General features: G+C 44.8%; 1 protein-coding gene across 1 annotated transcript in view; it reads right to left on the bottom strand.

Moving 5' to 3' along the window:
• The window catches only part of tenm1 (teneurin transmembrane protein 1), a gene marked incomplete at both ends in the record, with an annotated part of 118,791 nt that overhangs the window by 32,739 nt on the left and 68,552 nt on the right, over positions 1 to 17,500 (bottom strand). Inside the window, 11 exons of the mRNA XM_080847119.1 lie at positions 753 to 1,020; positions 1,482 to 1,601; positions 2,362 to 2,584; positions 5,359 to 5,505; positions 5,923 to 5,949; positions 7,261 to 7,446; positions 9,589 to 9,789; positions 11,745 to 11,939; positions 12,407 to 12,508; positions 12,681 to 12,891; positions 14,402 to 14,610. Of these exons, the coding sequence (XP_080703245.1) occupies positions 753 to 1,020; positions 1,482 to 1,601; positions 2,362 to 2,584; positions 5,359 to 5,505; positions 5,923 to 5,949; positions 7,261 to 7,446; positions 9,589 to 9,789; positions 11,745 to 11,939; positions 12,407 to 12,508; positions 12,681 to 12,891; positions 14,402 to 14,610 (1,889 nt within the window). The remainder of the gene's footprint in view (positions 1 to 752; positions 1,021 to 1,481; positions 1,602 to 2,361; positions 2,585 to 5,358; positions 5,506 to 5,922; positions 5,950 to 7,260; positions 7,447 to 9,588; positions 9,790 to 11,744; positions 11,940 to 12,406; positions 12,509 to 12,680; positions 12,892 to 14,401; positions 14,611 to 17,500) is intronic.

Below are 17,500 nucleotides of genomic sequence, written 5' to 3'. Positions count from 1 at the left end.
CTCTATTTTCATACAACAGTTTTAAGACTGATTTTTAGCCATCTGTTATCTATAGGGTGGGGAAAAAATATTTTAATAATAACTTGCATATATATTTTCCAGATGATTTTTTAAGGACAGGGTTTTTTGCTTTTTCTTCAGGCACAATTGTATTTGGACATGCTCATAACTTTCCTATTATTTATAACCGTCTGATCATTTGTGACAGAGATTGGGTTAGAGCCACTCTAATCATGTTGTCGTTGTTCAAGGGGTTTGTTTACCATTTATTTTGAAAACTCTTTCCACTCCTATGTTTTTATTGATTTTTTTATTCAAAGCACTGTCTGGGATTCTAATCAAATAAAACACTTTTTTTTTTGTCTCCCCAAATTCAGCGAATTACTCCTCACGGACCTCTAGCTGCCAGTTCAGTGTGTGCTGTGTTTGTACACAGTCCTGGATCTGCAGACTGGAAGCAAACATAGTGGCTCGGACCCGAGTGGTAAACAATTCCAGCCAATCAACACGTTGCTTCAGGAGCATGGAAGGGTGGTGTGTAACTGTATTGGCTGATGAGCTCAAATAACAACAACCTGTACACCAGATGATAAATGGAAATAATGTTCTGATAGACTTTTGTCTTGCATGTTGTAACTGCATGAATGTCTTGACTGCATAAATGGTGTCAATAAAAAATTGATCACAAAAAAAAAACAACAACCTTTCGCCAGAATCGAGGACTGCACCTTTAAGGAGCCCGTGCCCTGTACCTGTAGCTCGGGGACGGCGGGTCCTCGCTCCTCACACGTGCCAGTGAAGCACGTGAGCGGGGAAGAGAGGATGATGGGATAGGGGCTGGCCAGGCTCTTCCTCTCGCACGTCGCCGCCACCACCTTGGGCTCGGCCCGGTCCATCACCACGCGCTCCAGAACCACAAACTGGTTCCATGGCAGCCACACGGTACGTCTCTGGGACAGGAACGGAGCCCGCTGGAACACGAGGGTGACGGAGATCCCGCCCACTGACAGGAGATCGAAACTGCAAAAGACATACACACACACACACACACACACACACACACACACACACACACACACACACACACACACACACACACACACACACACAGGTATTTAGGGCCCTTATTGGTGACATGACTTCATACAGAAGGATTTTGAGATCAATTTGAATGAATGACAGCACATCGGTTAGTATTTCACCCTAACTTCAGGAAGATCCAGGTTCTCTTGGCTGCCTCTCAGCCCATTATTTATTCATCATAGCCTTCAAACTTGGCACCTTCCCTTCTTTCCCAGCAGACAGTACAGGGGGTGTGTAACAACAGCAGACCCACCTGTGGTGTGTGTGTGTGAGAGAGTGTGTGTGTGTGTGTGTGTGTGTGTGTGTTTGTGTGTGTGTGTGTGTGTGTGTGTGTGTGTGTGTCTGTGCTAGGGGGGTATAGGTGGGGGGTATAGGTGGGGGTATAGGTGGAGGCCTACCTCCCATCCTGACGGCTTAGGGTGTAGCCGTACTCCGGGTTCCTCTGGAAGGTGATGTTCACACCCACCAGAGCCGTTCCATCAGCCGCAGCCACCTGCCCACGGATCACGCACACACGACTGCAGGGCAGGAGACAGAGACAAGGACAGATACAGAGGCAGAGACAGAGACAGAGACAGAGACAGAGACAGAGACAGAGACAGAGGCAGAGACAGAGGCAGAGGCAGAGACAGAGACAGAGCCAGAGGCAGAGAGAGAGACAGAGACAGAGACAGAGGCAGAGACAGAGACAGAGGCAGAGGCAGAGACAGAGGCAGAGACAGAGACAGAGACAGAGGCAGAGGCAGAGACAGAGGCAGAGAGAGACAGAGACAGAGGCAGAGACAGAGACAGAGGCAGAGGCAGAGGCAGAGGCAGAGGCAGAGACAGAGGCAGAGGCAGAGGCAGAGACAGAGAGAGACAGAGACAGAGGCAGAGACAGAGACAGAGGCAGAGACAGAGGCAGAGACAGAGACAGAGGCAGAGACAGAGACAGAGGCAGAGACAGAGACAGAGGCAGAGGCAGAGACAGAGACAGAGGCAGAGGCAGAGACAGAGACAGAGACAGAGGCAGAGACAGAGGCAGAGACAGAGACAGAGGCAGAGACAGAGACAGAGACAGAGACAGAGACAGAGACAGAGACAGACACAGACACAGACACAGACACAGACACAGACACAGACACAGACACAGACAGACACAGACACAGACACAGAGTCAGCCTCCCAGGAGTTGCGTCACACTCATCAACAGAGTTCAAATGAAGTGCACTGAAATGGACAAGGGCTACAGCAGTGTGTCGGTAACGAGCGTGTTTTTTTGGTCTGAGTGCACGTCACCTGGTGTCGTACGGAACCTCTCCGGGCAGGATGTGCGTGCTGCCCCTGCCCACCAGGAAGCGCACGTGCTCGAAGAACTGCCGGGCGGCGGCGCGGGGCACGAACGGCGTGGGGCTGTGGACCTGAACCAGGTCGAGGGGGTCGGGGGCGCCCTGGCAGAGGGGTCCGCTCTCGCAGCCCTCCTGCTGGCAGCAGTCTGGGTCCACGCAGTCCACAAGGCCATCTGAGAAGCACAGCAAGGTAAGGCCACATCGATACACCTCAGCAACCTCTCTCAGCACAGGCTAAAATGCACATGCTTCTCAACAATGTGTGTGTGTGTGTGTGTGTGTGTGTCTGTGTGTATGAAAGGTATATTAAGGAGACCCGAGAATGTAGTGTGTGTCAGATATTGATCTCCCGCTTTCTCTCTGTCAGTTACACACACACCGAACAGCGAGAGAGAGAGAGAGATAGTGTGTTGACACTACCAACAAATGAGGCCAGATGTTAGGGTGAGGGATTAGTGAAAGGTCAGAGAGGAGAGCATCTACCAGCTGGTGCAGGGGAGACTGCAGGGATGTGCAGGAGAAAAAGGAGACTGCTAGTACACACATACAGACATGTGCGTGTGTGTATGGAGGGGGGGGTTTGGGGAGTGAGTAAATGAGTGTGTGTGTGTGTGTGTCTATTGATAGTGGTGGAACATTGTTACCACTGGTGAGATGCATCACCAAGGGGGCTCATGACGAGATTCAATCATAATTCTTGAGGCACAACATCATAATTGATATATAATGTAGTAAGTAGTTGTGATATATTGGGATTTCTACTTCTATTTAAATACACCAAGAAATAACATTAAAGGCATTAATCAAAGAATAAGCAAGTTCTCAGTGTCATATACTGCACTGTATTGCCAATTAGTTCTCAATTTAATTAGCTTTTCTAGTGGTCTGTAGACGGGATCAATATGCTTTTATCCATCAATATTTGACATTCAATACAACATTAAGACTCCTTACAATACTGTGCAAAACAAAACTGTATACAATCTACAACACTGTAATTATGAGTTTTAATATAACCTAGAGGATATAATATACTGTGGAGGAGTACAGTATTCCCTGTATATCGCACAGCAAGCAAACAATGGATGGGCTGTGGTGAGTGTGGTGTGGGCACAGACTCGTGGATAATGCCCCCCAAGATAATTATATTTACTCTTAAGCTCTGCATTTATTTTTCACAGCAAAAGGTCTCATTTAACCCTGAGTCCTGAGCTACTAATGGGGCGTCATTAGGAGGTAGTTTCAATAGCATAAGCTCTGCATCAGGCTTGCATGGAAATAGAGCCAAGAGTTCACTTCCCTGAAAAGGCTCTCCACACAATCTCCAAAGAGCAATTGTTCCATCTGAGCCTGCTCTGAAGGAGTGCACTTTCGCAACTTCAGAAGTCTAGCGATCCATATCTGCACTGCAGTGGGCTTATTTTGTTTATTTATCTATATTTATTTCTTAAGCTGACATTTTGCGCAGACACCTACACTCCATTGAAGATATACTGTGTGTGTGTGTGAGTGTGTGTGTGTGTGTGTGTGTGTGTGTGTGTGTGTGTGTGTGTGTGTGTGTGTGTGTGTGTGTGTGTGTGTGTGTGTGTGTGTGTGTGTGTGTGTGTGTGTGTGTGTGTGTGTGTGTATGGTACTGAAATGGGAGCCCGTAGCTTTGCCATCCCCGATGTGGTTGAGTTCCTAAATCTTTGGCACAGATAATTGTACCTCACTGAAGATAAGCAGTCTGTGTGAGAGAGAGAGAGTGTGTGTGTGTGTCTCTCTGTTTGCGTGTGTGTGTGTGTGTGTGTCTGTGTGTGTGTGTGTGTGTGTGTGTGTGTGTGTGTGTGAGCTGTCTAGTTTGCCTCTAGGAGGGGATACAGGGCGCTGCTCTCCACCCGTGTATGTTTTCTTGGGCGATTGTGCTCACATGATCTGAAATGAATATAATTTACCCATTATTTTGGCCCCCTACAGATGTCAGTGTGTGCTTGAGTAGCTCCATGGCGGTGTGTGTGTGTGTGTGTGTGTGTGTGTGTGTTTGTGTGTGTGAGTCAGTGCTCAACTGGGTTATGTTGTCTGGCCCTGGGGGCTTCCAGACGGAGGCTCCCACCACTGTAAACAAAACCTCACTGCTGTTTCCTGGCCAACCGCATCACTGAGCTCAGTATGCTACCGGACCACTGTATCAGCCAAAGGACGTCCCCAGGGATGGGTATAGAGGGAAACACACACACACACACACACACACACAAGCACACACACACACAAGCAGACTAATACACAGGCATGCACACACACAAAGACACGGGGTGATAATACACAGCCACACACACTCAAACTAAAAACCAAAGACTCACACAAAATCATTAACACACACACACACAAATACACTGAACGCTTCATTTCTCTCATAATCTAATGCCACACTAGAAAGGTTGTCCTGACTTTTGAAGTGAAATGAAGCAGGCTTGTTGACTCAAACACCCAAACAATTACAAAGGAGACTGTCAAGCCACTGCAGGTGATCTGTTTCATCAGCCCGTATTCTCCAGGCATAAATGTCAACTGTGTGGTAAGTGCTAGACATTGCTTGACAATATATGACTGAAACAACACAGAGATGATTTATTGGCGGCCTTTATAAAACAGCCTAGAGTGACTGAAAGAAAAAAAAGAATGCAGGCTGTGAGGTGTCCCTATGGTTGCCACAGCATAAAGAGTATAATCAGACATCCCATAATTCATAGAGATGTCTTGTGCGGCTGTCCCCCGTCCAGGGCCTCTGCTTAGAGACAGACCCAGGACCCAGCGTCCATTCTGTGAGCTGTGTGGCGTTTCCATCAAGGAGGCTCCTTTCACCATGACCCCCTTTCTTTTCGCCTCCATCTAAAGCAGAGCGCCGGCAATTCATCACAACGCCTGTTACCGGCGGGCACCGTGAGGGTAGCACTACAGGGACCTTTACCTCCATCGTTGTCCGTGTTGTCACTGCACTCCGTTTCCATGACGATGTTGCAGCCCGTGCCGCTCCAACCAGGCTGACAGACACAATGCCAGCCGCTCTGCTCCAATGTGCATCGGCCATTTCCATTACACAGTCCTGGACACCCATCTACCATGGAGAGAGAGAGAGAGAGAGAGAGAGAGAGAGATGGAGAGAGAGAGAGAGAGAGAGAGAGAGAGAGTGTAAGAGTGTAGCCAGCTGTATAGAGGTCATGCATGCTAGCTCAGCCTCCCACCACAATTCTGAGGGCCAGTTTCAATAAGGTTGCCTTTTATTATGCACTCGATATTGCTAATTAGTGCTCAATAGGGTTCTTGTTAGCATTCCAGGAAGTTAGAGCAAAGGTTTCCCTTAGTGTCTGCCCTATCAATGAATGGAAATCTTACTGAGGTCTTAAGAGGCAAAAAAAAGGCCACTGTTTATTTGTGTTCTAGGTCTAGAAAACCACTAGAAGTTTCTGCAAGAAAAACAGAAAGTGCCTCAGTTTCAAGTGGAGTTCTTACAGTAAGAAGGGGCAAATCTTACCTTTAACAACAACATCCAGGTAAAGTGCTAGCGAGAGGAGATAAGAGCAAAGGAAATCTTATTAGCGGAGATTACTGAGCCAAAGCCATGCAGCCCAACATAAAGAGACTTGAAGAAATAATTATGGCTTATTGTGGCACCAGAAGCTAAGCTTTCAGATCAGATTAGCAAGTCTACAGAGACTCTCATATTCCCCCTGTTCAAATTCAGAACGAGAGGAAGAAAGTTCTATGCAGGGGCATTTTGGGAAAGTGAAAAATAAAGCAAGAGTTTTCTTTTGAAAAAAAAAAGTCTGAGCAACTAGATCATGCGAGAGCCTCCATCAGTCCCCAGTGACACAGTGTTGTGCTCTGCCGAGGTGTTCCTGCGTTAATTGAGTGTGTCTCAGTTCTGTGAAAAAAAAATAATTTGCTGAAAAAGAAAAGAAAACAGTGGGAGCCGCACGGAGAAACGAAGTGGCTGAGGGGAAGAATAAAAGCCGACGGCGGCGGCAGCAGCACATTCGTTGGGTGTTTTGTGAGCGTTGACTCCCAAACGTCACGTAAACTGCTGCCGAGAAAATCCGAGCGCGCAAATAAACTCAGAGATTCAGCGCCTCTTAGCTTAGCAACAAGAACATTCTGGTGGGAGAAAGCCAGTCGTCTGTAACGCATATATGGCAATTTCTTTTCAAACTCGCGCTGAGTGGATTTTGTATGTGAGTGTGTATGTGTGTGTGTGTGTGTGTGTGTGTGTGTACACAATGGTAGAGGACAGAAAATAACAGCGCGGAGTGGCGTGGGAGCTCTGGTGCACCTGGTGACCCCTTTGAAAGGCGTGTGAGCTGAACAGTCGCCTACTGTACTTAGTATTGCTCAGCCTCACACGGGCAGGAGTTGTCTGTTCCATCTTGTGGAGAAAAAAAAATTAAATTCTGGCTCTCTACAAGTTCAAGGTGCTTCTGCCCGGACAATTTCACAGTGAAAAGAAGCCGAGGACACAGCTGTTTCGTGGTCTGGACTCTGCCAGCTATCTACCCATAACCACTACAGAGAACTGGCACAACAAAGAAAGACACTTAAAAACCGAAAAGGACAACCCAGTTTTACCCAGACTGCATTTGCTTTATGTCCACAAATGTGAAAATACAGTATTTATTCACTGTCAGGGGAATTAAGTTCCAGTAGACACTGTACAAAATGTCATTTGCAAGTCATTCCAAAAATAAAGGTCCATACATGTACCATATGTTTTATGACATGATGTCCATGGTAGCTAATTCTGTGGATTATTTTGGAAAAGGACGAGAAAAGCATATTGAGCCGTTGTTTGTATTCCAGGTGGGAATATTACACTCACCGATGGTGCAGTGGTCTCCCTCCCAGCCTGCGTGGCAAAGACACCTGCCTTCCTTACACTCTCCATGTTCCTCGCACACTGGATGACATGCCTGTCTGTCACAAGCAGGCCCCTCCCACCCCTCCTCACACTGGCACCGCCCACCAGTGCACACACTGTGAGAGCTGCAGGGTGTGGGACACTCCTCTGCAGGAAGAGAGAAACAGAGGGGGCAAAAGAGTTATTCACACTTCTCAACGACAATTATCAACATTATTTGCAAATGGACAGACATACTAATTCATTATAGACATTTCACTTATTAATGAGTAAAGTTTGCTGTGAGTATTGAATACACTATTTGACCAGAGTGTTTGAGTGTCAAGAAACAACTAAGTAAGTGCATACTCAACCCTGCTCCCTCAGAAATGATGTAATTCCAACTAAACCACATGCAACACCAACATCCATTAATGATGAGCCAGAATTGGTGGTCAATTTGTGTAAACTGAAATGATTTAGCAGCTGAATTGGTTTAGCAGTTTAATATATTTCAAATACATAGTTCAAATATTTGGCATCGGCTGATATCAGGGGCAAATTTAGGCTTGAGATTGTCACTACTGAAAAATTGCATCATGTCCCAGAATCATACATGTACTTACATTTAATTCAATTCAATTAAATTCAATTCAATTGTATTTGTATAGCACCATAACAATACATTTACTTATATCTACTTGTATAGCATGTCCTTACTTTTTCGGTTGGAATATGTCCCTAATACACTGCAGATGGCAAGCACAGCAAGGTAAGCTTTGGTGCCAAACATCGTCTCAATAAAGCAAAGAACAGGAACAGCCCCATTGGGATGCAGCTGTTATGTCACATTAAGCACAGTCTATATTAGCAGTAGCCAATTTAACAGAAACTGGTCAAATAGAGCAAATGTATTATTTGACCTGTACCTGATCAAACAGGCGTCCTTTTGTAAGCAATGTTATAATCGGATAATGAAGGCTGCTGCAATGTATGCAAACTTCATAGATACATGATACAATCCTGACAAAAAATACTTTAACGTTAACAAGCAAACAATTTGTATGCACCCGAATCTAAGTCAGCAACAGCAGTTAATTGCAGGCACTTTAAACTCCTCTCAAATTTGTTTCTCCCCCAATCTCCCTCCTCCCTATCTCCTCTCCCTGAAGAAATAATCTGTAATGCACATATTCAGGCCAGAGATTGGAGGGAGGCAGTCTGCATCTTCAATCAAAGGAAGAAAAAAAAAAAAGACGTGTAAGAAAGAATAAGTGGGGAAAAGATGACCCAGATGCAGCAACGTTCGAGAGAGATGAACAGATAAAACAGGCTCTAAAAATAAAGGATTTAAATGGTAGACAAGAGAGGTGGTAGTTGGGGGGGGGGGGGGGGGGGGGGGGGGTGCGCTTCACAGAAGCCATTTTCCCCTCGGGTGGGAGGCTCTTTGTATCCGCATGCTGATTTCACAAGGCTATGGGATACAGCAGCAGCAGCAGCAGCACTTACTGATGCCGCAAGAAGCTGCAAAGCCATTAGAGACCCATCAGCTCTCACTGACGTCTCAACCCACCAGCTCCATTCATGTGTCCGCGTCATCACAGCTGAAACTGGTATCACATAGTGTATGTGTGCGTGTCTATGTGTGTGTGTTTGTGTGTGTGACTGAGTGAGAGAGAGCGATAGAGAGAGAGAGAGACAGAGAGAGGGAGTGTATGTCTCTTTGTGAGTGTGTGTGTGTTGTGGAGTGGGGTTGCACACACACACAAAAATCAGAGTAGCTGCATTTTAGATGATGATCATACTTCACCTGTAGCATGCTTGTGAGTGAGTGAGTGAGTGAGTGAGTGAGTAAGAGAGAGAGAGAGAATGTATGTCTGTGTGTGTCTGTGTGTCTGTGTTGTGGGGTAGGCATTGCGCGCACCAAAAAACAGAGAACTAATGGATACAAAATTAAACATACTGTATGAAGACATGACTAGATAATAAAATAAATTATAAACATAATTATAGAATATCAAGAATTATATGATATATTAAAGGACTCATATATTCATATGGGGCTCCTGTAAAGTCTCCTCCTGTTAAAAGGCCACTCTTGTATTTCTTTAAATTTTTCTTTATTTTTTTATTATTTCTTTTCTTTTCATTAATATAGTCCTGTTAACCTATTTTCCAATGTATGTCTGTACTTTATTTCTGTTACTGTATGTACAATATGTGTCTTACTTCCAATAAAGACCAAGTTTAAAAAAAAAAAAACAGAGAACTAGAGTGTTTTAGATGATGAGGAAGATGATGATACTCCACCTGTAGCGCAGTCCGTTCCCGTCCAGCCCTTCTCACACAAACACACACCCGTGTCGGGCTGGTATCCGCCGTGGCCCGAGCACTGCTCCTGACAAGAGGGGAGGGGGGTGTCACAGTTCACTCCTCCCCATCCAGAGGAGCACAAGCACTCTCCTCCCACACACACACCATGCCCGGTGCACTGGGGATCCTCACAGTCAACTAGAGAGGGGGAGAGACAGGGAGGGCGGAGATAGACAGAGAGAGAGAGAGAGAGAGAGAGAGAGAGAGAGAGAGAGAGAGAGAGAGAGAGATGGAGTAAACAGATAAATCCAGGGGAATGGTACAAGTGGTTTCCATTAACTGGTTTGTATTCTCCAGACCATTCGAAATGGGGAATACTCAATTATATGTTTATGTGTGAGAATACTCTGGGGAATTATGTGATGAACAAGGCTATATATTTCAATTAGTCTAACTATAGAGTTATCGTCTGGAAAAAAAAATAAGACTGAACTGTCACTATCATTTGATTTTTTTAAGCAAATATGTAAATAAGGGCCGGTGTTCACTATCTCTAAAATTAATTGTATTAAAAAGGCAAGTCCACTTTCTGCTAATGCAACGTACACTGCAACAAATAGTGCGTTGGATTTACGCAATTGTAATGTGGCCATTGGCTGCACATGGATGAAATGAATTCAATCAAAAAAAAATTCTTTCAGTTTACTAAATGATTTTTGTGCCTGTATGTTAAACACTTGACTTGACCAACTAATTCCAATGAAGTTGTTTAGATTGAGTTTACATCAAAGAGGTGCTACAGACCTTTTTTATTGCATCACGTAACTTTAACATTATGGTGTTACACATGTTGATAAGCAGGGACATACTGAGCAAAGGGGTTGCGTAGAAAGTCTAGGGATGCTTGTTGGGGTAACACATTGTCGTGTCGTACCTCAGAAGCATATTCAGAAAGATTCATTATACTTTGAAACAAAGTGAAGGAACCTTTGAGAGCTTGAGCTTTATGAATACCTGACATACTCATGGTGGGACTGAAGCATGACAAGCCGAAACAAAACACGAGACTCAACCAAACCACCAACAGTAACAAATACATATGAATACTTTTAGCAACACTAATAGCATCCCTTGATTATTTCTACCTTCTTGCAAAGGAATATAGGAATACATTTAACAAGGCATTGGTGACAGCCAGGTTCTCCAGAGACCCCATATGATCATTTGCCTGCCTGGTAGTGAACTTTTTCTCTTTTTTACTGTACTTACTCTTACATGATTCATTGAGCGCTGTGAGAAAAACACATTACACAGTTTGATGTAATAGCATAGTGTTTCAAAGAGGAACGAGACTAGTTGGTGTAATTCCAATGTAATGTGGTTTGGTAAATTGGACAATCCCTCTTGTCCCTTTTCTTTCCAGTGTGGATGATACTAGTCATAATATTGGCCAAGCCTAAGGAGCTGGTTGCCAATTAAGCATTCAAATTCAAACTAAATTGTGAATTAATTACAAAACCTTTCACACAGAACAAGCCATTCCCTATTCAAGTCGTTGCACTAATCAATGTTCAAACGAAATAATATAGATAAACACAGGGCCGTCGTCATAGTGATTTAATGTATGACAATCCCTGACTGCACTACTGTGAAGGAAGTTCACTCTCTCTGCCTGACTAACTCAACCTGCATGGCCTGCAGCTCTTCAGGCTTAATCGCCTCACAGCTCCCCTACACCTGAATAAAAGATGTGCTTACTGTCAGATAAAAGACAAGATGCTTAGACCTCTGCCTTCCGTATCGGCATGCATGTGTCTGACAGAGGTGGTGTTAGCATGCACTTACGGGGATTATAGAGATATAAAACAATAGACGGAGAGAAAGAGAAAGAGAAACAGAAAGAGAGAGAGAGAGAGAAATGGAGAGAGGGGTAGAAAGATGCAGAGAGACAGAGAGCGAGAAATAGAGACAGCGGGAGAGAGAGGCAGAGAGAGAGAAATAGAGAGAGGCAGAGAGAGAGAGGCAGAGAGAGAGAGAGAGTAGGAGTGTTTTTGAGCATGTCATCTGTGAGTGTGGAGGTGGTGTGCTTTGTGTGGGGGGGTTGATGTCTATATGATGCAATGTGTGTGAATGTGTTAGCGTGGGAGCTTTACCTTGCTCACAGTTGTTGCCCTTGAAGGCTGGCGCACACAAACACTTGCCGCTGACGCACTCGCCGTGGTTGGAGCAGGTTGGGTCGATGCACTGATCCTCCTGCACGTCGCACTCCGCGCCCTTCCAGCCAGAGTGGCACTCGCAGTGGCCCTTCTCATAGTCCCCATTCCCACTGCACAGCACCGGGCAGGAGTCTGCAACACAGGCACACACACACACACACACACACACACACACACACACACACACACACACACACACACACACACACACACACACACACACACACACACACACACCACATACACATGTGAGTGCACTTAATATAAGTGAGTGTACTTAATACATACTTTTATATTTTTGAATGCACTTCTCATCTTCCCCCGCAACACCCCACCCGCCCCCCCCTCTCCACACACACACACACACACTTCAAGTTGGTTAGAAATAACTTAATAAGGGAGGGATACACATGAGAAATCTCAAATTCTCTTCAAGAGAGACAGGTAGACAGGGGAGAAGGGAAGAGGGAATGAGAAGATATGAGCTCTAACTGAAGCCCGCTGAAATTGGACACATTTAGGTTCAATAGAAGCAAGCATATTAACATGCGTTGACATGCGCATCAGCGTGTCTCAGCGCCATGACAACAGTGGCGTACCTTTAGAGCAGTCCGGTCCCAGGAACCCAGTGAAGCAGTGACAGTGGCCAGCCACACACTCCCCATTCCCATTACAGTTAGTGTCACAGCCATCCATCGTTTCTAAACACACACACACACACACACACACACACACACACACACACACACACACACACACACACACACACACACACACACACACACACACAGAGTTAGAAAAAAAGCTGTGAAGAAAAAAGAAAATTTCACTACGTGTAATCTGACATCTGTTGGTCACTACAGCGCCCCTTACCGATGGAGGTGGTGAAGACGAGCACCTGCTCCATCTTGCGCCCGTCGTTGTAGAAGGCCAGGTACCATGTCCCAGCATCCAGGTACTCCACAAAGCCGGTCGCCTGCAGCGTGGCCAGGAACAGGTGCTGAAGTGGAGGCTTCGGGTCCTCTGATGTCCTGGGCTCTTTGTGGATGAGCTGTCTGCCATCAAGTAGTTTCACAAAGTCAAACTGTAGAGAGAGAGAGAAAGAGAAAGAGAGAGAGAGAGAGAGAGAGAGAGAGAGCATCACAAAGGGAGCCTCACATTCATTTTTAAACAATTTTTAAATCTTGTAACACGCTAGAACATTAGGTTCCACCTACTATCACTGTATTGACCAAAAAGTGTGACAAATTCTTCGCAGCAATAATTGACTTACTAAATAATGAATTATACACAAACTTTAGTTTCAAGGTGTTCAACAACTTTGCATCCCCCTTTAAAGGCAGACATGTACTGTACAAACAAAAGCAACTCCATTAAAAGGTTTCATAAGCTAAAAAAAAAGACCTTGGAGCAAAATTTTTCTCTAATAACAGAAAAAGATCCTCTTTCAGTATTTCTTACGGCATTAAATCCATTGTGGAGCTCCGTAATGTGCTCAAAAGCCTGACCTCGCCATGCCGGCAAAGTAACAGAGGCATCAGCACAGAAAGCCTACGTTTAAAGAAAGCCTACGTAAAATCTGAGGAAGAGCGCAACATTAAACAGCTATTGAAAAATGTAGCCGGGGTCATCATTTTGAAGGTTTCTGAAGAACAGGTAAAATGCCTTAAAGCAATGTTTAAACCAGTGCCGTGCGGATTTAGTGGACTGCAGACAAGACTTAAAGTGTAAAACTACAGTAGAGACACACTGAGGGACATGCCCATATACAAAGACATACTGAGATGTTCATAGTAGATTAGAACATAGAAAAGCTGTGTGGGTTTATGAAATGATGTAATTATTGTTAAATAGGAGAAAGAGGGGTGAGAGGATTTAATAAAATTACACGTTTAAATGTGCGACGAGCCCCCCCCCTCCCCTAACCCACACCCACACCCCTCGTAATTATCCAGCATTAATTAGGCAACCCAACATGTTTGTCTACACCTACATATGCAAATGCTTATGCAAATGATCTCAAGTGAGGAGCCTCCAATTAAATTAGAAGCTATTTTAATATCTTGAGTGATTCGAATGGTTAATCTCGGATACCTTTGCTAATAAGGTATAATGACGAAGGGAGGTCATCTGCTGCCATCACATTAGTTCTGCTACATATAAACGCCTGACTGTAGTGTTTCCATGACAACACGGCCCGATTGGAGAAGAGAGATGTGTGTGTGTGTGTGTTTGTCAACAGGTGTAGGGACTGAAATCAGAAAGATGACTCTGTAAGGTCTCGTACCTGTATGTGCGTGAGTGTGTGTGTGCGTGAGTGTGTGTGTGTGTGTGTGTGTGTGTGTGTGTGTGTGTGTGTGTCTACATATCCTGCATGTACACAAGCACTTTCCCGCACCAGACTCGAACTTGCAACCTCAAGGCATGGGAGGCAGGCGTGCCAACATGGACGCTAAAACCCATTGGTGCTGGCATCTGTCGTTAGCCCGTCTACATCTCTTAAGGTGTCTAATTATCACTGTATCCTCTGGCTAATGTTACATCTCCAGGTGTAGGGACAGCGAGCAGAGAGGTGACTGTCTAGGGTCTCATACCTGTGTGTGTGTGGGAGGGATGTTCCTCCTTCCGTAGATGCCCAGGAGAGCGTCGCTGGCGAGGGACACGTTGAAGCGGACGTACTCGGGGTGGTGGACTTTAATGTGGAACCTCCAGAACAGACCGGGAGGGATGGTCTGCATCAGCTGCATGCCGATGTCCACCTCGCCTCGGTCTATGGCACGGCCCCTCTGGTACACCTCTTTATCTAAGGCACGCACAGACACACACACACACACACACACACACACACACACACGCACACACACACACACATAGACATACACACACACACACACACACACACACACACACACACACACACACACACACACACACACACGCACACACACACACACATAGACATACACACACACACACACACACACACACACACACACACACACACACACACACACACACACACACGGGAGCTAATTATTCTTTGCTGATAACCTCTGGTGTCAGCTCACCGGCAGCTGCTGCAACACTGCAGGGTGTCACTTTATTGATTCCACGCTCTCCTCTAGACTCACAGAAGGGAGTGTGTGTGTGTATATTATGTATGCTGGTGCACAGACGCGTGTGTGTGTGTGTATGTGTGGGTGTGTGTGTGTGTGTTTTTGTGTGTGTGTGTGTGTGTGTGTGAGTGTGTGTGTGTGTGTGTGTGTGTGTGTTTGTGTGTGTGTCTGCGTGTGAGCACATGCAAGTGTATGTAGTGTTTGTGACTGAGTGAGTGTGTGTCGGTGTGAACGTGTTTGTGTAACGAATGTGTTTCAGCGCAACAGAACACTGTCTCCTCAATGTGTGCAGCAGTTTTGTCCTCTGGGACACGTCATAAAACAAAGTGATGTCACCTTAAACCGCCGTCCAGGTGACATTGAAAGCAATTTCCTTTAATCTCACAAAAAAAAACAACCCCTCCGTACAGATCAGAGTTCTTTCTTCATCTCACAACCACAACTTTTTAGCCTGAAGACAGTTAGCCAAAATGGTGGCACACAGGCTACTGCTACCACTCATTGCTAATATTGACACAGAGGAGTAACACTACTTGCTATTGATCGTCAGAGCTTAGGAAGCGATGGCGTATCTCCTCTTGCCTGCTGGCAGGTACTCCACACTCATTAAAATAGGAGAGGATAAAAAGTCAAGAAGAATATTAGTGAGGAAAAAAATCCAGAAAAGAGACACATTTTTAAAAGTGTCTGACATAAAAAAAAAAAATGGATTTTGTTCAGCCCCGGGGTTCAGATGAGAATGCCATTAACTTCCTAATCCATTGACACACAAATGAAACATCTTTGCAATTACTCACTCTTTTAATGGGCTGTAGGAGAGCAGAAAAGATTCAAAGTGTGTGTGTGTGTGTGTGTGTGTGTGTGTGTGTGCGCATGAGTATGTGTGAAATATATTTCAAACGATATTCACATATTTTTTTGTCTATTCCAGTTTTTCTCAGTTGATTTGGCACATCTCTTTTATTTACAAAACAGTGAGCACATTTCTCAAAACAATTAATTAACAAAAACAGTTTTACATACAGCAAAACACGATGGACTACCTGCAAATGCCAGTTACTTGTAATCCTGAGTTTATGGTTCCAGAGAAAGAGTTTATGGTTCAAATATATCAATTCATTTGTCTGGGCCACCAGAATGAAGAGTCCTTTTTGTCACTGTTTACAACCGAGCAAGTCAAGATGTTTAAGCATAATGTTTATCAATATAGCAGTATAAACAAAACCCTAATTTAATATTTCACTGACACCGATTGATCACCACACCAAAACATTTTCACCAACTAACTGATTCGATCAATTGAGCGGACACTAAAAAAACACTGAAACTGATGAAATGTATGAAATCATATAATCACAAAATCATGATGACTAGTTCAACCATTTTGTTGGTAAATGACTCCATTGAGAGGCAGCATGAATTCATTTAAATACATTTTGATCAATACAACATGCAAACTCTGACTGCAGCTGCGGAACATTGCACATACTCATTTGCATTAATGTGCCAGTGAATTTGCAATTTATTGAAAAGTTTGAGAAATTGCTGTAATGATGTGCTGTGCCTATATGGTGTCAGGGGTTTAAAAGTAGTTTTGAGAATACTCTTCATTCTGTTCAGAATTCTGTTAATTAAAATTTCAGAAATGTGGCAAATGTGCGATTGGCAAAAACTGCAAAAAAGAATCATATAGCTTCGTGAGTAAGCTTACAAAGCCCCTGCCCATGGCAAACCAAGGCTCGAGAGAGAGGAGAGGCTGGCAAGAATGATCAGTGTTTCTACGCCTCTGCATGTGAGTGCACGCCCATATATCTATCCCTCACTATCACTCAGCCTGATACTGGCACTGAAGACGCCATGGAAGCCTGAGGAAGCCCAAATATTTCAGTAATTACAGTGTAGCATTTACAGCCGAAGCAGGGTTACACGGCAACAACGCTCTGTCGCAGCTTCCTCTCTGACATGATATGGAACCGGGCATAACCTCGTCAGTGTCACAGCCTGCAGTTGTTTTTTTAAGATTTATTTTTGGACTTTTTTATGCCTTTAATTGATAGTACAGTTAAGAGTGGGACAGGAAATAAGTGGGAGAAGAGGTGGGGGGTGGACAGGAGAAATGGTATCGGGCCGGATTCGAACCTGTGTCCTTCGTGGGCGTCAAGCCCGAAAGGTGGTTGAGGCTACTGTTTGAGCCACAGTGCACCCCAGCCTTCAGTTGTGTTTATGTTAGTAAGGTCGGGATTGGACACAGCCACAAAACCAGGGATATTAAGGTAAAGTTTGCTTGAGGCAAGGAGGACCGAGGTGAGAAGATTTTCATGTAGAGTCTCTACATGAAAGGATCTCCCTGCAGACATTACAAGTGCTCCTTGCTCCATATCTTGGGCATTCCCTTGTTATGCTCACCAAAGTTATCTAGCTAACTTAGAAATCCTCCTTTGTGAAAATTCCCTCTCAGGGAAGCCATTAAAGCCATTAAGAGGCACTCTAGATTCCTGCCAGACTTAAAAACACGAAAAAAAACTCTCCGGGCATGCCAGCAGCCTCTTAAATATCTGAACAGACCAGGGGGCTGAA

Source organism: Sprattus sprattus (genome assembly GCF_963457725.1).
Source record: "Sprattus sprattus genome assembly, chromosome: 1".
Lineage (NCBI taxonomy): Eukaryota > Metazoa > Chordata > Actinopteri > Clupeiformes > Clupeidae > Sprattus > Sprattus sprattus.
The sequence above is the reverse complement of the archived record's forward strand: the minus strand, read 5'-3'. Positions and strand labels throughout refer to the sequence as shown.